Genomic DNA, 21,584 nt, shown 5'->3' on the forward strand with positions numbered 1-21,584 from the left:
GCCATCACCTCCCTGGGCCACGGCAGGGGCTGGATGTGGCTGCTGATGGCTGTGCCCTCCCCGGCACACCAAAGCCCCGTTCCTTCAGTGCACAGCTCTGAGCGTGGCCCCTTGGCCAGCGGTAGCCCCTGGCTAACTCTGCTCTCTCTCTGCCCGTGGGTCCCGTAGCGCCCCATCGCTCGCCGACATGGCCATCTCCTCACGTCTGGCGCTCTGGGAGCAGAAGGAAAGTCCCGTTCTGGGGTGGTACCAGCGGTGTTTGGGGCTGGATGCTCGCAGGGTGCTGGGTGGGGGACACACTGCAGCCACCCCCCAGCATGGCTCCAGGGTTGGTGTCCCTGCAGCTCCAGGGCGCATCACTCATGCTGTGTCCAGCCCTGCAGCCCTGGGCACCTTTGCAGCCTCAGTGGTCTGGTTTGAGTGTTTCTGCTGTGGTTTGGGGCAGGGCTCTGCAGGTTTGGTGCTGGGGGAGCCTCTGCTGTGGGGGCTGCAGGAAACGGGGTTCAGCTTGGACCGGGCATGGAGGGATCCGCATGTGGCCGCAGCGATGCTGGGAGCTGCTTCTGGACTCACTGCAGCTGGGATGGTTCCTGCCATGGCTGTGCTGGAGCTGCTGGTGCTGGGCAGAGCTGGCAGCGCAGCCAGACCTGCTGTGTGGAAACCTGGTGCTTCCCTGCAGGGCTTCTGAGTGCTTCTGCTGCTGCTCACCACAGCCCGGTGCTCACGGCTGGCTCACGGCATTACCAGCATCCTGCATCCTGCACCTGCGGCCGCTGCGCTGGCCCTGCCTTGAGCTGGTGCTCGGCTCTGTGCCCGTGCTGCTGCCCACGGGGTTGGCTTTGCCGGGGCTCCCATCCCTGTCCGTGCCCATAACCAGCCTCTGCTCCTGCAAACAGATCCGGGACGAGGACCGGGGGCCACCCCCTGCTGCTCCCCCCCTGCTTCTGTCCGTCATCCCCGGGGGGTTCATCAAGCAGCTCGTGAGGGAGACCGAGAAGGAGGCCAAGGCGGCCAAGCTGAGGAAGGAAAAGGCGAGCAGCAAAGAGGAGGTGAGAGGAGCCCTGGCATCAAGGGGTGTCCCTGTCTGTGCCCAGCCAGAGCAGGGCCTTGGGGACTGGGGGCTGCGGGGCCGAAGCCTGAGGTGGTTTTGGGGTTGGATGGCAGGGCCTCAAGCGTAAATCAACCTGGGGCTCTTGACTGGCTTAATTAGAAGGTGAGTGATTAAGCAGAGCACGAGGCTCCCTGGTTCACCTGGAAGGGGTGTCCCTGGGCACGGCACCAAGCGGTGACCCGGGAAGTGGCCAAGCGGGAGGGAGGAGGATGGGGATGGTGCCGACTGCACCCGTGCAGCCAGGTCCATGCAGCCACCTGCAGCCATCGGCTCTGCCTGGAGCGAGCAGGGCAGGGCTGGGGCTCTGTGCTTGGCGCGAGCATCCCTCGTGGGGCTGGGTCCTTCGCCCTGTCCCTGCTGGACCCCCCTCCCCTCCTTCCCTTGCAGCCCGTGGCAGCGGACGGCGGGGCCGGAGCCGGGGTCACCGCAGCAGCTGGAGCAGAGGGGACCAAGGACGGGCGGGCGCTGCCCAACGGGCTGCAGGCAGCGGGGCAGGGGGGCAAGGGGGTGATTCCCCCCTCACCCAAGGAGCTGCCACCCGGGAGGGCTGTGCCAGGGCCCAGCGCCAGCAAAGCCCCATCCCCAGCACCCAGCCCCACAGCAGCGTCCCTGAAGCCAGCAGAGACCCCACGGCTGGAGGTTCCCATAGCGCAGCCATCGTGCCCCAAGAGGAGCCCCAAGGACCCCGGCAGCCCCCAGCCTCTGACCCCCCCACCGGCTGCCCCCAAACCGGCAGAGACCCCTCACCCTGAGGCTCCTAAAGCAGCGCAGCCGCTGTGCCTCAAGAAGAGCCCCAAAGACCCCTGCCCAAGGGGCAGCCCCCAGGCTCTGACCCCCACATCGGCTGCCCCAAAGCTGGTGGAGACCCCTCGCCCTGAGGCTCTAAAGGCAGTGAAGCCGCTGTGCCCTGAGAAGAGCTCCAGGGACCCCTGCCCAGGGGCCAGCCCCCAGCCTCCAGCCCCTGCACCCAGCAAGGGCCCCCAGTGCCCCAGCAAAGCCCCAGCAAAGGTGGGGGACAGGGGCAAGGTCCCTGAGAGCACCAGGAAGGAGAAGGGGGCACCCCCGAGCCCCGCAGAGCCTCCAGCCAAGGCAGGAGCCCAGAGGGAGCTGGGACCGGGCAGGAAAGAGCCGGAGAAGATGAAGAAAGACGTTGGAGATGGGAGGAAGGAGCCAAGGGAAATCAAAAAGCCTGGAAAAACTGCAAACAAGTCAGAGGGGCCCAAGGAGGAGCCAGGAGGGGCCCAGGACAAGTCCGAAGAGGTGGGGAAGGTGAAGGAAGAGCTGGGAGAGGGGAAAGAGGTGCCAGGAGAGAGCAAAGAGACAGGCGAGAGCACGGACAGGGACCAGGTAAGGTACCAAGGGCCTGCTGGGCCAGGCAGGCAGCAGGGCTCCTGCTGCTGTCAGGGGGCAGATGCAGTTTGTCCAGTGCGGTTTCCACTGGGTCCTGCAGGATTCCCTTCTCTCCTCCCTGCAGGCTCCCGGGGATGCCTGGTACGAAGCGGGGAAGGTCTGGCTTGTTCAGGAGGATGGATTCACGCTCGGTAACTGCCTTCCTCTGCCCTCGCTTTTCAGCACCGAACCTAAGCGGTGTCCCCAGCCCAGCTGTGACCGGGAGCAGGATGCGCCCCGGGCGCTGCTCCGTGTCCCGTTGGAGACGGCCCCTCTGCAGCCCCCACGATGCATCCCCCTTCATTGTACCGCGCCGGGGGGCTCACGGGCCTCTCCTTGCAGCCACGCAGCTGAAGCCGGACGTGGGGACCCCGGAGCTGCCGGCGGGGAGGGTGCGGGTGCGCCGGGAGGCGGACGGCAGCGTCACCGAGGTGGACGAGGACCGCGTGCAGAGGGTGAGGGATCGGCCCCAGGGCTCGGGCACGGCCCCGGCTGGCACTGCCCGAGGGGCCCGGCGCTGCCCGAGGCCCGGTGGCGTTGCTCGACGTGGGGGGGCTCCGTCTCTCTTCCTGCAGAGCAACCCCCCCAGCCTGGACCTGGCCGAGGACCTGGCGGCGCTCCTCAGCCTCAACCCCTGCAGCGCCATGAACACGCTGCAGCAGCGCTACCGCGCCCGCCTGCCCTGCACGTTCGCCGGGCCCAGCCTCGTGTCCATCCGGGACAGCGGCACCGGCACCGCGGGCAGGGTGAGCGCGGCCACCGCACCCCGAGGGGCAGAGGCGGGGGGCGCCGGGCGCGGCGGGGCCGGCAGGGGGCACCGTGCGACCGCCGCTGCCGGGGCCGGGGATGCGCGGGGCGGGGATGCGCTGAGGATGCTCGGGGTAAGGGATGCTCAGAGAGAGGATGCTCAGAGAGGGGATGCGCTGAGGACATTGGGGATGCTCAGAGGGAAATGCGTTGAGGACACTGGGGACTGGGGATGCTCAGAGAGGGGATGCGCTGAGGACATTGGGGATGCTCAGAGAGGGGATGCGCTGAGGACATTGGGGATGCTCAGAGGACTGGGGACTGGGGATGCTCAGAGAGGGGATTGAGGACACTGGGGACTCAGAGGGGATGCTCAGAGAGGGGATGCGCTGAGGACATTGGGGATGCTCAGAGAGGGGATGCTCAGAGAGGGGATGCGCTGAGGACACTGGGGATGCTCAGAGAGGGGATGCTCAGAGAGGGGATGCGCTGAGGACATTGGGGATGCTCAGAGGGAAATGCGTTGAGGACACTGGGGACTGGGGATGCTCAGAGAGGGGATGCGCTGAGGACACTGGGGATGCTCAGAGGGAAATATGTTGAGAATACTCGGGATTGGGGATGCTCAGAGAGGGGATGCTCAGAGAGGGGATGCGCTGAGGACATTGGGGATGCTCAGAGGAAAATGTGTTGAGAATACTGGGGATTGGGGATGCTCAGAGAGGGGATGTGCTGAGGGCACTGGGGACTGGGGATGCTCAGAGAGGGGATGCGTTGAGGACATTTGAAACAGGTGATGCTTGGGCTGGAGGATGCTCTGAGGACGCTTGAGACCAGAGATGCTCCAGGCCAGAGAAGCTCTGAGGACACTCGGGACAAGGGATGCCCAGGGTGGGAGAGTGCTCTGGGGATACCTGGGCCTGGGGATGCTCTGAAGACACTCAGGATCAGGGATGCTCAGAACCATTGCTCAGGGGCAAGATGGAGTGGGTTTTGCTGCAGGTTCCTTGGGTCAACTCCCAACCATCTCTCTGGTACTAGTGTGGCAAGGCCAAGCTGGCCAGGCTGGGAAGCATTTCCCTTTCCTCTGGGAATCTCGTGGGGTTTTGCACCCTGGGGAGAAACCATCCCCCTGAGTGTGGATGCTGTCAGGATTTCCTGTGTGAGAAGCCTGCTTTGGGCTGTGCTGTCCCCCTCCCGCAGGCACTCAAGGGGAAGCGGGACATGCCCCCCCACATCTGCTCGGTGGCACAGCGAGCCTACAGGAACCTGCTGCTGCAGCGGCAGGACCAGGCCATCGTGCCCCTGGGGCGCAGCGGGGCTGGCAGGACCTCGTGCTGCCGGAAAGCTCTGGAGTTCCTGGTGGGCTCCGCGGGCAGCGTGGATGGCAGAGTCTCAGGTACGAGCTCCACGTCCCACTTTGGGATGCTGGGCACAGGCTGCGGGATGCTGGGCAGAGGCTGCAGGATGCTGGGCACAGGCTGCGGGATGCTGGGCACAGGCTGCGGGATGCTGCGCACAGGCTGCGGGATGCTGGGCACAGGCTGCGGGATGCTGGGCAGAGGCTGCAGGATGCTGGGCACAGGCTGCGGGATGCTGGGCACAGGCTGCGGGATGCTGGGCACAGGCTGCGGGATGCTGCGCACAGGCTGCGGGATGCTGGGCACAGGCTGCGGGATGCTGGGCACAGGCTGCAGGGCACAGGCTGCGGGATGCTGGGCACAGGCTGCGGGATGCTGGGCACAGGCTGCAGGCTGTGGAGCACAGCAGGCACCGGGGGGATGCCGTTTTCATCTGCTGGCCTCTGTCTGACCCGCTCCTGGTGTGATTCATGCCCTTGGGGTGGCTCCCGAGCAGCCGGTGCGAGTGCAGCCTGAGCTGGCAGGACTGCGGGTGCTGCTGCATCCCAGACCCAACACGTTTACTACCTTGGTAAAGAGCAGGGCAGGCACCAGGAGGGAATTGGGGGCGTGCTTGGGGCAGCGCTTTTCCCACCCGATCAAGTTCCCGGTGACGCGAGGGGAAGCACTGTTGAGCAGTCGGTAGCATTAGAAGGCAGGTTCAGGTTTCAGAGGACAGGGTACACCGTGCTCTTGCAGCAAGGGGTGGCGAAAGGCCTGGAGCAGTGTGCTGCGTTGGGCAGGCTGGCACATCCCCATCCCACCATGTTCCCGTGCTCCCATGGTGCAGGATGCTGACCCCATGCCTGGCTGGTCCTATGCAGGCAGGGGGAGAAGCCTCCATCAGCACCTCTTTGCAGCCTGAGCAGCAGCATGGTCTGGCTGTCTCCTGGTGAGCACCACAGCAACGCAGCGCTGCAGCCATCGGGATGGCTCACGGGGCTGCCGGTGCTGGTTTTGCAGTGGAGAAGATCCAGGCGATGTTCACAGTGCTGGGAGCCTTTGGGTCGGTGACCACGGGCCACAGCAGCAGCTCCACGCGCTTCTCCATGGTCCTGTCGCTGGATTTCAGTGCCACCGGCCAGATCACGGCTGCTCACCTCCAGGTACCCCATGGACCTTGTTGCCTGGTGAGATGGGAGGGCTGTGGCTGAACCCGGCATCCCTGGGATGGGGCAGGCAGTGATGCTCGTCTCTGCTGCTCCTCCTGGACCAGAGCTGCCCCAAACTGCAGCTGAGCAGGAGCCCTGTCAGCAGTGGGGGGGGTGCTCACAGCACATCACCCGTCCCCAGGCAGGGAGAGGAGAACAGGGCTGGAACGAAACGTTGCTGAGGAGATGCATAATTCAGCGTTTCAATAGCAGCACCTTCCACATCAGCCTCCAGCTGGAGCCTCCGAGGGCTTTCATCACCATCAGGGCTGGCTGTGATGCTGAGGCACTTGAATCATTGCTGCTGGGGCCTCGGCTGATGCAGGAAGGGGTTTGAGCTGGTGTCTGCTGTGGGGAGCACCAGGGCTTCCCATGTGGGGAACGCTGGGTCTTCCCACTGCTGCATCTCTGCATTTGCTCTTTGGAGCACTGGTACCACCCTGAGGTGCTGGTGAGAGGAAGGGACAATCATAGAGGGAAGTCCAGCTCTGCAAGGACTTGTTCCTGGTGTCAGTGCTGGCGTGGAACAACCTTGACAAGGCTGGAGGCTGATCCAGCCTCCCCTCAAGCTCAGGCAATGGCTTAGCTGGAGACTGCAGCATCTTTGCGAAGTCCATCACACTGCCCAGACCTCCAGAGGTGGGGAGAGACTGTGGGTGTTGCATCCATGCGATGCCCCTTGATGCACGCCTGGGGCACGGTCCAGCTCTCGCTTGCACACCCTGCAGTGCACAGCATTCAAAGCCAGTCACGGCCCTGCAAGGGGAAATCCAGCCCTTCCTTGCCAGCTCCAGGCAGCATCTCCATGTCCCTGGGTGCCGCTGTCCCCCCTCCTCCTGCCTGCCCTGGGGCTGCCCCTGAGCCCTGCCTCCGCTCCCTCCCCAGACCATGCTGCTGGAGCGGGGCCGTGTCGCTCAGCAGCCCCCCGGAGAGAGCAGCTTCAACGTCTTCCCCCTGATGCTGGCGGGGCTGGATGCGGCGCAGAGGTGGGTGCGAGGGTCCCGGGGGGCTCTGCTCCGTGCCTGGGTGCTCAGCGGATGCGTTCCCCACTGCCGAGGGGCTCCCCATGGTCTATAACCAAGTTGGCTCCAGCAGCGTGGTTTTTGAGACCCCCTGATAAAGAGCATGTGAGAGTGATCCCGTTAGCGATGCTGCAGGGGTTTTACACACGTATATTAGAGATTTTCTGGGAAACGGATGTTTTCTACTGCTTTTTATGCCCTTTCACCTGAACCAAAATTGGACTGATCAAATAGAGGTCCCTTTCCCTGCTTGTTCCTGGTTTTCCCCCAAAGCTGCATGTCCTCAGGTTACCCTGGGCAAAAAAGGGTCCTGGCTCCAACCCCTGTGTAGGCAGAGCCATGGCAGCATTCCCATCAAGGCTCCTGGGATGCTGCAGTAAAGGAGCAGGCAGGGGTTTGGGGAGTGCTGGGGCAGACAAGGAGGGAGCTTGACTCTTGTCTCCTGTAACTGCTTCCAGGACAACGCTGCACTTGCACCAGGTGTCTGAGAACAATTCCTTTGGGATCAAGCCGTTCACAAAGGTGAGGGGAAGCGCTGGAGCCGCACACTGCCTGCAGCGGGATGCTGCAAGTGTGTGCTCTTCGTCCCCCCCCCCGGGTAGAGAATGTGCTGGGTCCTCGGCTGATGGGTGCCTCCGGATGGTGCCTCTGCACCGGGCACATGGAGGAGAGAACGTTGGGGTGTGAGAATGCATCTGCCCCATGGGAGCTGCTGGGACTGGGGCTACCACTGCCTGGGGTCTGCACTTGGGCTTGGACCCCTCCATCCACCCCAGGGATAGATCCTGTGATCCAGGACCAAGAGCCCCTGATGTTTCCCTGCAGTGGCAGCTCCTGGGTGGGGGAGCGCACCCTTTGGAGAGCCCGGGATGTGATTTTCAGGGGCTAAAAGAGCCAACACTGATCCCCATCCCCTCGCTAGTCTGAGCTGTTTGCAGAGATCAGGCCGATCGTGCCAAAGCCCCACGATGCATGGCAGCAATTTGCAGTTACATCACTTGGTGATGGATTCAATGTTCAGTCTTCACCAGGGAGCTCCAAAGCAGTTGGCTGTTGGAGCAGCAGCTCTGTGCAGAGCACAGGGAGGTACCGCGGTACCCCGATCCTGTGGGTTCCCCATCCCAGCATGGAGGGTTTCCTGCTGGGATGCAGAGGGTCAGCAGGAGCCGGGCAGCACCGGCCCTGGGCCGCATCTCTTCAGTGCGGGGAGTGCATGGTCCGCAAAGGGGCCAGGCTGAGCACTGCCCCTGCCTCTGCTGCTCCACTGAAGCCTCACTGTCCTGCTCACCACAGTTTCCTCCTGCCCCATTGCGTTCCCCCCGTATCCCCTGCTCCTGCGATGCTCTGGCAGAGGCAGTGACATCCCCCCCCCCGTCTCTCCCCCCTGCAGCCCGAGGAGAAGCAGAAAGCCTCGGCAGCATTCGCCCAGCTCCGGGCGGCCATGGGCACATTGGGCATCACCACGGAGGAGCAGGCGGCCGTGTGGCGCGTCTTAGCCGGCATCTACCACCTGGGAGCCGCCGGCGCCTGCAAAGGTGAGCGGGCTCCTTCCCTTGTACCTTGTCTAAGTGCTGGGGCTCGAGGAGGGAGCAGGTCCCCCGGATGTTCAGTGCTGGGGTGCATGGTGAGGCGTGCGGGAGCGATGCTCAGCCGGAGGCTGCTGCAGGGTCATGGGGGCTGTGAGCTCTTTGCTGCCCATGGAGGAGCTGGGTGATGCTCAGTGCTGGTGTCCTGCCCATGGCAGGGGTTGGAACTGGATGACCTTTAACGTCCCTTGCACCCAAACCAGTCTGTGAATTGATGAACTCATTTGTTTGCACGTTGTCCCCAGTGATACTACGAAGGGACAGCTTCAGGTAGCAATAATTCTATCATCTCCTGGGTGCCTAATGCAGTAACTGAATTATAATAGGATGAGTCTGGATGAAGATTGTATTTATAAAGACTTTGTTAATACAGGTTGTATAGAAACTGCCTTATCCCTTATAAATTATTTTAAGATGTGCTCAAACCCATTGTAGAGGCAGCCACATTGATTTACACACTTCAATTTATGAAGGCTGCATAAAGGCTGCTATAAACTAAACCGTAGACATTTATAAATGTCTCTGCAACATGTCATAACACATCTTATGGTAATTTATGCCATTAATCATATATTAATTATTTTAAAAGGATGAACGCTGTTGTCACTTAACGTGAGTTCTCTTTCTCCTCCTCTGGTGTTCTCTTTCTCCATCTCCATCTCCCCTAACTCCCTTCCAGCCTGCACAGTATGACCCTGCTGTCTCAGGCTGCAGTGTGGGATGAGGCTCTTGGCAAAGGGATCAAAGGGTTTCCAGGAGAGCAGGTTTTGGGACGTGTGTGTCAGCTCCAAGGCAGAGGGGTACGGTCACTGTTGGCTGCAGAGGGTTTGCTGAGCTGCTTTGCATTGCCGTCCCGAATGTTCCATCCCCATCATCCCATCGCTCAGCCGGGGGGCGACCCGGGGGCTGCGTTCAACAAACCTTGTCGCAATTGCTCCAGCACAAACATGGGTGTTAATAGCGGGCCCAGGCAGGGCTGTGGCTTTCAAGCACTCGGGTACAGGATTAACAACCAGAGCATGTCGCAGCATCACTCGCTCTGGTATTGATTCCCCCATCGTGTTTCAACAAAAGGGGAGAAATGAAAGGAAATACGGATAAAAAATGGATCAAAGCTGCGTAGAGCAAAAGTCTCAGTGGGGGCGATGACTCTTTTAATGTGGTCAAACCTCTCTCCTGATAGCCATCTCTTCCCTTCCCCTCTCATGCGCTTTGAAGCTGTATGTTCCAAATCCTCTCCTTGAAATCTCACCCAAGGGAGCCTCGGCGCTGGGGCTTCACTGGCATTGAGCAGCGCAGCCGGGCGCCGCGGCCACACCGCAGCTGATGCTCATGGCTGCCCCCTCATTGCAGATTGGGTTTGTGCAGGAATGAAGCAGGAGGGGAGCAGCATCACTTCCCTCTGCCTGAGGTGGAAAACACATCTGCGGGCAGCAAAACACGGAGAAGAAAAGGTTGTGTTTCAAAGGCCGGCTCCATCCCGCTGTCAGTGACTGCCGGTGCCTTTGAGTTGTGTTTGAGCCGGGTTTTTGTGCGGATGCAGCCAGGGGCCAGCGGGGCATCCCGGTCCCCATCCACCTGAGTGCTCCCAGCCCTTTGTGGCTGCAGAACATGGCATATTTCAGTCATTCTTTGCCTCTTTAACCAGGAGGGAGGGTCTGGGTGCAGTGGGGGGGCAGCATTCAGCTCGCTCTCAAGCTATCCGTTCTGCTGACTGTTGTAACAATAGAGCATCACAGCTCCCTGCGGGCTTCCCACCGTGTGCCTTTCAGAGAGGGCATTGGGTTTCCAGTGCTGGCAAGTCATTAGAGCCCTCCCAGTGCTGCGGCCGGTGTGTGCCAAGTGTGGTTACCCCAAACCCCACCACGCGCCGACAGCCACAAACCCAGCATCCTGAGCCCCTTGCTACAGGGAAACCATGAGGGCGGATGAGCAGGAGAGGGATGGAGCAGGAGGGGCTGAGCCTGGGTCCTGTGTGCTGGTGCGCAGCGCCCTGCTGTCTCACCCCCCCTTGAACACCCTGTGAGCTCGGGGAATGGGAGCTTTCCAGAAGGCTGGAAGCCGTTTAGCCAGGTGTTGGAATGGGAACGTCCATCACGATGTGAGAGTGACAGCAGGATCCAACGGGCATGAATTATGCAGCTTCCTGAGCATCGATGTCTATCAGGAGTGGACTCGGTGACTTATCGCTTTCTTGCCAGAGCTGAGAAAAAAGCCTTGGACCTGCATTATTTCTGCTGCTTGGCAGCCTCCGAGCTGTAATGACCTTTCCTTAACTGTATGGAAACGACACTTTGTCCTCAAAGGATCCCAAACCATTCCATGGGTCTGTGAGCGGAGGGAGCAGGATGCCAATGGGGAGCCTCTGCCCCTCTGCCTTCCTTCACAGAGCGCCTGCCCCGGCGCTGGCACCCGGCCGTGGCCTTGGCTGTGGTTAAATCACTGCCGTGCCCCAGCTCGGTGCTGCGGGTGAGTGAAAGGCCACCTCGCTCCTGCGGGAAGGGCTCCTCTGCTTCCCTGCATCCTTCATCCGAGCGCCTCTTGGAAAGGATTGCACCGGGGCTGCCCTCTCGATCTTGCTCATTTTTCTCTCCCCGTTAAAGCCTTTTGCTTTTCTGCACGTGGCTTTTCCTGCTGTAGAGGGAAGCGCAGCTGCTGTTGCGGTCTTGGCAGGATCGTGGCTCTTTGTCCTTGAGCTCAGGAGCAACAGTTTTGTCCTGATGGAGCCTGATGGCTTCCTGGGAAAAACCCAGCCCAAGGTGATGCAGCCTCCAGGGCCTGGCTCACAGCGCAGTGACCAGCCAGCCACAGCCCTGGTTGCTAATGGCTGGACCTGATGATCTTAAAGGTCTTTTCCCTCCTAGCTGATTCTATGATTCTAAGCCCTGTACGCTGTGGGATGTCCTTAGGATTCCTTTTCCCCAGGCCGGAGGATTTAGGCAGGGTGATGTGTGTCCCGGGGCAGAGGATCCCAGTTTGGAGCATGAACTGGGCAGAGCTCCGGGTTCTGCTACCCAGGTCTGCAAAATGAGGAGGTTTTCTGGGAATTGTGCTTTGCAGGGAGCAGGGAAGAGATCCAGGCCTGTGGGCAGTGGTATGCTGGGGGGGTCTGCGCCCCAGCGCATCTCTGCTCAGCATGGGAGCTGCTTTTCCCTTGTGCCCTGGCCGTGGTGCAGGGTTCAGAGCCAGGGAAGCAGGAGCAGAACACACTGGGAATAGCCAGGTTCTGGCTGGAGCCTGGCTGGCTGCTGGGGGGGGCTGGGAAGCACGTGGAGATCCCGTTAATGGTGCATCTCCTTCGTGTGGTCACAGCACAGCCCTGGTCCAGGCGGGCTGTCTCCTGCGTGCAGTGCTATCTGTTCAGTGCTCTGACATCTTTATTGCAAGCAGCCGGGGAAATGCAGCCAGAATGGCAGATTTCTTTAATCATGCTATTACACAGCTCTTCCCTTTGTTATATATAGGCTTTAATATGTCGTACATCAGGCAATGGGTCAGCAGAGAATAGACTGGAGAATTTAGTGCAGGACAAATGGATTAACCATTCAAGCCAGGAGGAGCCTCCTCTGTCTCCCTATCCCCTCCCAGGGTAATAAAGAGGAACAAATGGGCTCTTTTATTTGTCCCATTAGCAGGGCAAATGTTTTAATGGTAAAATCAGTGGAAGTGAATGGGCAGGCTGAGCAAGCCTGCCTGTTGACTCAGCTCTCACCAGCTACTTACAGCGAGGGGGCAATCTGGGGAGCACCAAAGGGCTCCCAGTGGGGACTGGGACATGTGCTGCTCAGGCAGTGGTTTGGTTTGTGGAGGTGTGAAGCAGGGAGCTGCATCCCTCTGCCCGGAGCAGCAGGATGTGTTCCGTGATGGAGCAGCCTGGTGGGGTGAATGGCTTCTCCACTTGCAACTGCTCCATTGGGAAGAGTTTGCACTGGGGCTGGGGTGAATGGAGCCCCTCAGCTGTCTCGGGGGTGCCAGAGTGGCCAGCATAGGATACTGGAGTGGCAGGCATGGGATGCTGCATTGGCCAGTGCGATGCTGGAGTAGCCAGTGTGGGATGCTGGAGCGTGCAGCACAGGATGCTGCTGTGGGAGCCGGGCAGTGGGGCAGGTCTGGGGCAGCCCTGGCCCTGCAGCCCCTCTGCTTCCCAGGACATCTCCTGTCTGTCAGGAAGGAGCCTGTGTCCAACCAGCTCAGAGGAAAACAAGTGAAATCGAAGTAAATCAAAGCCTGGATTGTTGAGGCGGTTCCTGTGCCTGCTCCAGCACAGTCCTTGATGTTGGAGGCCTTCAGTCAGAATAAGAAATAATGGGGAAAGATCAAAGGGGAAGGGGGGGGTGACTCTCTCAGGTGTGCTGTGAACCCCCAGGCCCTGCCGTGTGCTTTAGCTGCTTTGTGCATCACCTCAGCCTGAAGCAGGGGACCCTGGTCCCCCATGGGGCTGGCCAGGATGTGGCCATTTCTTGCTCTCCATCCCAAAGCCCTGCCACCAGCCACCAGCTGTGTTCTAAGGGATCATCCTGTACGTGATCCCCTGGCTGGATCCTCATCCACCACCACCCACAAGCCCTGGGGTCTTGCCTGCTCCGCCTCTGCTCATTCCTTGCTGGATTTGTGAAGGGGTTTATCCTGCAGATTGTTTCCCTGTTGACTTTAATCATGAAGCTGGAATCGCTGCTGCTGCTGCTGCATGTAAATATTGCGTGCAGGCTCCGTTTGTGAGGCTGCTCTCGGGCACAGCAAACATCACCAGAGGTGGGGAAGGTGATCCCGGAGTCTGAGGGATTGGTTCCTAATCCCGTCAGCTTCCATCAACACATCTGCTGGTTTGCTCCATTGGTGCTCTTGGAAAGCACAACGTTGCTGATGCCTTGCTGGCAGCAGCAGCCTGGGCGTGTTGTGCCCACATGGGTCCAGACTTGCTCTGAGTTGCCACAAAACATCTCCTTGGAGCTGCCCCTTCTCTGCCCTGTCTCACTGGGCAGGAGGGATGCTCGGAGCACCTGGGGAGCACTACAGTGGGCAAAATAAGCTCAAAAGCATCTATTGGAGATATTTAAAGTCTTGAACCCCATTCTGACCAAAAAAAAAGGGTCTTCTTGTCCCTTGGGCAATCCTTTAGCACAAAGCTGTCAGCCTTTGTGGAGTCAGCCAGCCTTTAATATGGTAATTACCCTGTGAAGCTGAGAAAAGCCTTACAACTGTTGCTAGCATAAGTGTGCTTGTAGGGAGGGCAGCCCCGTGTACAGCACATGGGAGCGGAGCCGAGCAGGCCACTGGGACTGAGTGCTGAGAGGTACTGGAATTGTCCCAAAGGAAAAAGGGCAGCAGGAGCAAGTAGATGGGCTTTAGGGAGGGAAAAGCTTTTGGGTTCAGTGTGATGTGATGCAGCTGGGGAGTGAGGAGATTCCTCCCAACCATGCCTTCGAACCGGAAGGGTTGATTTGTAGCTGGTTTGGACCCTGGTCTCAGTCAAGCATCCAAGTGCTGCTGGGTCCTTGCTCTGGAACGCCCCGTTAGGGATCACAGAACCCCAGCCTGGTTCGGGTTGGAAGGGACCTCAAAGCTCCTCCAGCTCCAACCCCTGCCCCGGGCAGGGACCCCTTCCACTGGAGCAGCTTGCTCCAAGCCCCTGTGTCCAACCTGGCCTTGAGCACTGCCAGGGATGGGGCAGCCACAGCTTCTCTGTGCCAGCGCCTCAGCACCCCTGCATGAGAGGATGTGAGGAAAGGGCTGATCCAGCATCCTCGGGGGCCGGAGGGAAGCTGGGGCACGCTGGTCCCGCACCTCCACCCACCCTCGTGGCCTGACCTGGGGGTTGCCCACGGGAGCAGGGGGGTGCCTGCAGCCGGCCCTGCTGAGCCCATCCTGCCCCGTTCCCCCGCAGCGGGCAGGAAGCAGTTCATGAAGTTCGAGTGCGCGAGCAGCGCGGCGGCGGCGCTGGGCTGCGACCTGGAGGAGCTGAGCACGGCCACCTTCAAGCACCACCTCAAGCACATCCTGGAGCAGGTCACGGCGCGGGGCCGCCGACTGCCCCCGGCGCAGGAGAGCCCGGCAGGTACCGGCGCTGCAGCCGCTGTCCTGGGCTTGCGGGTGATGGGGACCGGCGGCGCTCCCTGCGCAGGAGGAGGGTGGCTGCGGGAGGGGAAGCGCCCCTCGCTTTGCAGGCAGCGGGGTCCATCTCAGTGCGTTCGTGTTATTTTGTTAACTGCGAAAACCAGGGGAGCTCCGATAGTGCCCCCTGGCACGTAAGTAATGTGGCTGGGTCCTCCTGGGAAAGGCAGGGAAAACCCCAAACCAGGAGGGCAGCACGCTGCGCTCATTTCCCCCCTGCCCACAGATGAAGCTGTGCTGGTGTTGTGCTGTGGGCACCCATGTCCTGAACGATCCCCAGCTGGACAAACTGCTCCTGAGCTGCTCTAAACCTCGAGTTAATACATGAATCTAATTCCGAGGCAGATCCAGCATGTGGGATATGCCCAGCTTTAAGGGGAGCCTTTCCACACCCAACTCATCCTCAGCAGCAGAGTTACAGCCAGCCCCCTGCCAGTTATTCTGATGAAAGCAAGAACTGGCCTTTAACATGGCAATAGATTTCTCTCCTCGGTGCACGTTAGGCAGGAGGCATGGGGGGAGCTGGAAGCAGGTGGGTGACATGCAGTGACTGTGTGAGGGAGTGATGCTGTGCTTGGGGCTGCTACCGGCCGGGCTCTGTGTGCTGCCAACAGATGATGTGTCTTTGTCTCCTCTCCCCTCTGCCTGTGCCAGGGCCGAAGATGACGGGTGTGGAGTGTGTGGAGGGGATGGCTTCGGGTCTCTATGAGGAGCTCTTTGGTGCAATCGTCTCGCTGATCAACAGGTACTGAGCTGCCGGGTGCTGCGAGTGATGGCTCCTTTGTCAGAGCCTTCGCTGGGGGTCTCCAGGGAGAGGCACGGAGCTGGCAACTGCTGCCTGCTGAGGAAGGAAGTGATCTGGAGATGTCCGTATGGGACATGCGCTGTGCTCGGACCTTCTGAGGGCTGAGAGCCAGCACTGGGCACAAAAGGGCCCTTCGGAGCATCAGTGTCTGCAGCCGGGTGTTGCACAGGGCAGCACGTGTCCTGGTCCTCCCCAGCATGGGCAGCCTGGCACAGAGACCTGGCCCCTCTCCTGCTGCAGCTTCTAAGCTGTGCCATGGGCAGACACACCAAGTAGGGCAACACAGTGCTGAGAGGAGCAGCCCGGCTTCCTATTAATAATAGATGTGACTTTGCAGACTGAAATCAAGGTTACCAGTACAGGCAGAGCAGCAAACCAGTCCAGGAACCCCACAGAGAGCCTTGCAGGTGTGTCCTGGGAGTCGCTCCATCACAGGGGATGACTGAGGTGTCAGGGCGAGGCTCTGGTACCCAAGTAGCTGCCGAGGTGCCCTGGGAGCTGCAGCTGCATCCTAGTGCTGGTGTGGCCAAGCAGACAGCACCTTCCTCTGCCCCAGGGGCTTATTTCCATCTGGAGAGCCAGGATGGGAAGTTCATCTTCTGGGGGCTGATATATGTGCTCAGGTGCTGCAAATCCAAAGTTGGCTACTGGGATAAACGGAATAAGGTAACACGCGGGCGAGGATCAGCCCTCCAAACTGTTCCATTTTCTCAGTTCTGATGTGCAGCTCAGTTTGTTGAAGTCAGCATCCACATAAAGGCTGGTGCCCAAAATACTCCGTGTTGTTGCTGTGTGTTTTAACCTGCAGTTATTTAACCTGCCAAATATTTTTATTGTAATTCCTAGCAACCACACTCCAAAGGGAAATTGCTGATGGGACTCAAAGGGCTGACAGAGAAGCAAAATGCTGCTGGTTCTCCTAAATAACAGCATTAGCTCAGGATGTGCCCCGGGTCCCTTCTTCTCTTTAAAGGTAGCTTTGCTTTGCCCAGCTTTATTTTCCATCTCAGCCCACCAAAGCCTGTTAAACCACTGCAATAACAATCCAGGCACGTTCCATGAAAACCCTGTTCCTCGGTGAGATGACGGTGATGGTGAGCCTGAATGTTTCAACCCCAGCTGCAGGAGGATGCTGCAATGGAAATCTGTAGGCAGCACTTCATAAATATACATCTGTTTCTTCATTCCACCCTGTGTTTCATGGAAGCATCCTCACTGCCCAGTGCCACCGAGGAGAAATCCTTTAATCTCGCCCTGCTGCAGGGCTGCTGGGGATGGAGCAGCAGGATGTGATGGTGATTCAGAACGTGCATTAAAACACTCCTGGAGGTTTCCCAGGGTCGGACTCCCCTGCTGCCCTCTCATCCCACGCCACTGTTAAGGGTTCATTAGGCCAGGTCAGGAGAAGTCCGTGCCTTGTGCTTCCATCCAGGCTGGGAGGAGATGCTCGGCTTGAATAGATGAAAGATGAGGGAGAAGGGAGAAGCAAAGGGACAGTGTGGGTGCTGTCTGGCAGGAGACATGGGAAGAAGGGGAGATGGGGAGTGCTGGCCACTGCTACATGGGACGGTGCCCACCCAGGGATGCTGCACATCAGGAGGAGGAGGAGGCAGCGTCACCTCCACAGGGAGAGCTGGGGCATGGCCGTGGATAAAACCTATGATGCGAGTGCCTCTTTCCACAGGTCCTTCTCCTCCCCACACCTCTCCATGGCCTCCATCGCCGTGGTGGACACCCCCGGCTTCCAGAACCCGCGGCATCAGCGCCGCGAGCGCGCGGCGACCTTCGAGGAGCTCTGCCACAACTACGTGCACGAGCGGCTGCAGGCCCTCTTCTATGAGAAAACCTTCGTTTCGGAGATGGAGACGTACAGAGAGGTGAGGAGCAGGGGCTGGGGCTGCTTCCCCCCACGGGACGGGGCTCTGACCCAGCGGGTCCCCGTGCTCTGCCACGGCGTGGCCAAATAACTCAGTGCCTTTAGTGAGGGGGTGTAGAAATGAGGGGTCTGCTTGGAGCAGGCGCCTTGAGCCGGGTCTCTCCTCTCCTCACTGCCCCAGTCATGGATCCTTGGGGTATTCCTGACATTCCCGAGGTGCCAGGCTGTCTTGTCACCTCTCTGGAAATGCTTCCTCCAGCTCAGGCACTTTGTGCCCTTCTGGTGCAGCTGAGTTTTCCCTCAGGTGATGAATAATAGAGGATAGGAAGGAAGATGATAAATTATTGCAGAAATAAGCTGCTGAAAAACCTACCAGGAGAGATGAGCTTATTAAGCTTGCAGGAGTCACTCTAATACCTCTAGCCCTGGGAAAAGAGTTGAATTCCCATGGCTTAATATTCACACAACACTTGCACCAAGTAAGTATCTGTGTGCTCTTCGCTGGTGGTGGATATACAGGTACTGGCTGAGCTTGAAATGGCAGGGGGCTCAGCAGGCTCCGCTTTGATGCTGCCTGCCCTGGTGCAAGCACATTCCCTTTGAGCCATGGGACTGCCGCTGTGAGCCCGAGCCCCAGTGACCCATTTCCTCCCCGAGCTGGCTCACACATGGGGTGATGCTGGCATGTGTCCTGGTAGGCAGAAACCGCAGCCCCTCTGCTGCTTTCTCCACTCGCATGCTGAGGCTGCAGACCTGAACCTCAGTGTTATCATGCAGAGACACTGAAGCTCTGGCTCTTGCTGAGCATCCCTGCTTCACACAGGAGCAAGGGCTCACCCTGCCCATCCCAGGGGCTCCCCGTGCCCCAGGGCACATGTAGGGGTGCCGGGATGGTGTGTGGGTGGTGGGAGACCCTGCAGTGGGGGCACCCACTGCAGGCCTTGGTTGAGGAATAGAACCCCACAGAGCTGAGTGGGAGCAGCATCCTTGCCACCTTCCTCCCCCTCCATGCCGACCTATCTCCTCTTGGCTTCCCGATGCCAGACTGTGACTAAAGCAGCTTTTAAATAATGTTTTCCAGGAAAATGTTGAGGTGTCTTTTGATCTTCCAGAGCGCTCTCCTCTGGACACGCTGTCCATCATCGACCTGAGCTCCTCACAGGTAACCTGTTCCCATGGGAGCTGCTTGCTCCGGTAGCACTTGGAGCATCCTCCTGCTCTGAGGAGGGAGGGATTCAGAGGCAGAGCAGGGCCTCGTGGTGTGTTTGGCACAGAGCAGCCTGTGGGGCTGCAGGGGAGGGTGCAGCATCACCCTAAAATACAAGCACCCATCCTGTCCAAGGCCGGCACCCCGGGCACATCTCCCAGCCTGGCTGCAGAGCGGGATGACTGGTCCCTTTGGGATGCTGTGTGGCTGCGGAGGTCTCAAGGGTGAAGGTGTCCGGAGCTGGATGGGGCCAGGAGGGTTTCCCAACCCTGTTCTGACTGTTCTGGGGCCGGGGACACAGGACAGCGGTGGTGGGGAGCAGGCTGGCACGGCTGCCCCATTCCCAAACCCAATCCCTCTGCAGCCACAGGCGCTGCCGGGCAGCCCGGGATCCGACCGCAGGGGGCTGCTGTGGATCCTGGATGAGGAGGCACTGACCCCTGGTTCTGGGGATGGAGCCGCCTTCGACCGCCTGTGCTCCTACTTCACTGCAGAGGGACCCGACCAGGAGGGTAAGCTGGGACCAGCTCTGCCCCCGTCCTTTGGCATCACAGTGTAGCTGTGGGAGCTGAAGAGCCCGTGTAGCCGGTTAAACAGCTTTTGTCCTGGGGTGCTGCTGCAGGGGACAGCCACATGCGGAGGTGCGAGCAGGGGCTGCACTTTGAGATCAACCACAGGCTGGGCACAGACCCCGTGCGCTACGACCTGACGGGCTGGGTCAGCAAAGCCAAGTTCAACCTCTCGGCACAGAACGCCCTGCAGGTGCTGCAGCAGTCCACAGTGTAAGTACGAGCGAGGTGCCGTGGTGCTGTCATCCCTGTGGGAGCGGGATTGGGATCCCATGGCAGTGGAGTGGGATGGGGATGATGCCAGTGAGAGTTGAGACTGCAAAGCTGCCTGAGCTCTGGGAGGCCACTCGTGGTGGGGAAGAAGAGGGTGTGTGGGGCATCTCAGCAGACAGGAGGGGCCCTGCAGCCTCGGTGCTGCCCGTCCCCACACCTCCTGTCCAATGCACAGTGCAGTGATGGAGCCGATCTGGCTTTAGATGGGCACGGAGCTGATGGGATCCTGTCTGCCGGGCAGCCCCAGGCACATGCTGACACCAGTGCAAGGAAGCCATAAACCCCCACAGCTTCAGCCCAGCTTTGTGGGAATCCTGAGAGCCTAGCTGAGGTGTGGGGAGCAGATGTCAAGTGATTTGACTCGCAGCCATCAAGCCCTGGGGCTGACTGACAGCAGGATGTACACACTGTGATCACAGCAGATGCTGCGGGCGAGCTGGTGAAGAGCACCGCAGTGAACAGCTTCCCATCAGAGCTGTCTGGCTTCTTCCAGTCAGTGCATCCGTGACATTGGCCTTTCGGTGGGGGTCTCCTCCTGCAGGCGTGGGCAGTGGGGGAATGGGGGGCACCAGGTGAACCCCACGATGTCCTCGGCTCCACAGTGCCATAGGGTGGGCATTCAGTTGTGAAGCATCGCTGCCCAAGGTCGGGTCCCTGTGCAGCAATGGGGCAGGTTTCCCCCACCTCCTCAAGGAACTTTGTACACTAAATTGGACTTGAAATGTAATGGAGCTGCTGCCAATGTCTGTGCACACGGCAGGACTTTGACCTTGTGCTTAAACATTCCCAGCTCCTTTTGGTTCAGGCTTCCATTCAGGGAAGTTTCAACAGAGGTGGGCAGCTCAGCGCCCAAACCAGAGAGGAGCAGAGGGGTGGGAGGTGTCCCGGCACCCTGCTCTGCTCCGTGGCTGGGTGCCCTGCGGCTGCACTGATGCTGAAGTTGGGATGCTGGGGGCTGCATCCCCATGGAAGGGGCTTTGAAGCCGAGGACCCCCAGCACTGACCCCGCTGCTCATTGCTCGCAGCGAGGCCGTGCGGGAGCTGCTGGAGCCGCGGGTGCGGGCGCCGCTGGGCTGCCGGGCCGTGGCGGGGCTGGAGGGACGCTCGCAGGCAGCCCTGCACCGCAGCGCCTGCGTCAGGAAGAGCTTCGCCAGCAGCTTCGCGGCCGTGAGGAAGCGGTCGGTGTGCGCCCAGCTCAAGCTGCAGGCGGTGAGTGCGCGGGGAGCCCGGGGCCAGCACCGCGGGGCTGGGTCCTGCAGCGCCCCGAGCCCGGGGTGCTGCTGTGGCCACGCCGGAGCATCCCAGGCAAAGGGGTCATGGAGCAGATCGCACACGCACCTCGCTGCCCACCGCTTGATCCTCTTAAGCGCTCTGGCAACTGGGGCAGCCTCCGTGCTGGGTGCGTGCCAAGCTCCTGCTGACCTCAGCCGTAATCAGGTGCCTAAACGCTCTCGAGGAGCGAAGCACAGTCTCTGCTGACTCCTGCTTTGAGGGGCTGGGTGTCTCTGGCAAACCCTCACCCAGCGACCCTCAACCCTGTAGCTCATCAACTGAGAACGTGGGGTTTCAGTAGGAAGGGTCGCACTCAGCCTCTGTGACCTCTGTGCTGGGCTCGCATCGCGGACCCAAGTTGTTCCTGACACGCACTGAGCTCTGCGGGTTCTGAGGAGGACTGCGAGGGGTGCGGGGGGTCCCCACCACGGCTCCGTCCCCGCTCACCCCTGCTTGCCCGGCAGGACGCGCTCACGAGCCTCCTCCGCCGGTCCCGGCTGCACTTCGTGCACTGCCTGCTCCCGGGAGCGGGGCCCCAGGGGCCGCTGCCTCGTCCCCCCGCGCCGCCCGACGCAGCCCCGCAGCTGGATGTGCCGACCCTGCGGACACAGCTGGAGGGGGCCCAGCTCCTGGATGCCCTGCGCCTGCACCGCATCGGTAGGCCCGGCCCCCCGCCGCTTCGGGGTGTGCGTGCTGCCCATCCACACCCGGCTTTGCTCCTCATCTGCCTCTCTCCAGCCCCACTTCAGAAAGCCCTCGAGGTTTTCTCGCTGCTTTCTGCAGGGGTTCCCAGCCCTTCTCTTGCCTGCATGTTCCCTCTGGAGCATCCATGCGTCAAGCTAGACCTGCGCCTACCACGGTCACAGTCACTGCCAGGGGCAGAGGGACCCATGCAGGCAGCCCGGGGGCATCTACTGCATGACAGGAGGTTCTAGGGTGGTGTCTGGCCACCTCAAGTGCACCTCTGCTGCTTCCCTGCTCCTGCTACCCTGCCCTCACTATAGCTCCCTGGTCCCCATCACCCTCAATGCCTCTTGGTGTGCACAGGACATGCCCCTGGGGTGA

The 21,584-nt window shown here is 60.4% G+C and overlaps 1 protein-coding gene across 1 annotated transcript in view; it reads left to right on the forward strand.

The window, feature by feature from the left end:
- The first annotated feature begins 90 nt into the window (after positions 1 to 90).
- Positions 91 to 21,584, forward strand: part of MYO18B (myosin XVIIIB) — a 58,693-nt gene continuing 37,199 nt past the window's right edge. The window contains exons 1-19 of the mRNA XM_057412412.1: positions 91 to 224; positions 895 to 1,049; positions 1,499 to 2,458; positions 2,586 to 2,652; positions 2,843 to 2,955; positions 3,076 to 3,246; positions 4,451 to 4,646; positions 5,611 to 5,753; positions 6,684 to 6,784; positions 7,279 to 7,342; positions 8,211 to 8,355; positions 14,291 to 14,461; positions 15,172 to 15,262; positions 17,007 to 17,199; positions 18,280 to 18,360; positions 18,770 to 18,917; positions 19,028 to 19,187; positions 20,273 to 20,456; positions 20,984 to 21,176. Of these exons, the coding sequence (XP_057268395.1) occupies positions 188 to 224; positions 895 to 1,049; positions 1,499 to 2,458; positions 2,586 to 2,652; positions 2,843 to 2,955; positions 3,076 to 3,246; positions 4,451 to 4,646; positions 5,611 to 5,753; positions 6,684 to 6,784; positions 7,279 to 7,342; positions 8,211 to 8,355; positions 14,291 to 14,461; positions 15,172 to 15,262; positions 17,007 to 17,199; positions 18,280 to 18,360; positions 18,770 to 18,917; positions 19,028 to 19,187; positions 20,273 to 20,456; positions 20,984 to 21,176 (3,373 nt within the window). The 5' untranslated portion in view covers positions 91 to 187. The remainder of the gene's footprint in view (positions 225 to 894; positions 1,050 to 1,498; positions 2,459 to 2,585; positions 2,653 to 2,842; positions 2,956 to 3,075; positions 3,247 to 4,450; positions 4,647 to 5,610; positions 5,754 to 6,683; positions 6,785 to 7,278; positions 7,343 to 8,210; positions 8,356 to 14,290; positions 14,462 to 15,171; positions 15,263 to 17,006; positions 17,200 to 18,279; positions 18,361 to 18,769; positions 18,918 to 19,027; positions 19,188 to 20,272; positions 20,457 to 20,983; positions 21,177 to 21,584) is intronic.

This window comes from Pezoporus wallicus, unplaced genomic scaffold (assembly GCF_028554395.1).
Source record: "Pezoporus wallicus isolate ANWC-B61680 ecotype Strahan unplaced genomic scaffold, APGP_CSIRO_Pwel_v1 contig_13850, whole genome shotgun sequence".
NCBI classification, from domain to species: Eukaryota; Metazoa; Chordata; class Aves; order Psittaciformes; family Psittacidae; genus Pezoporus; species Pezoporus wallicus.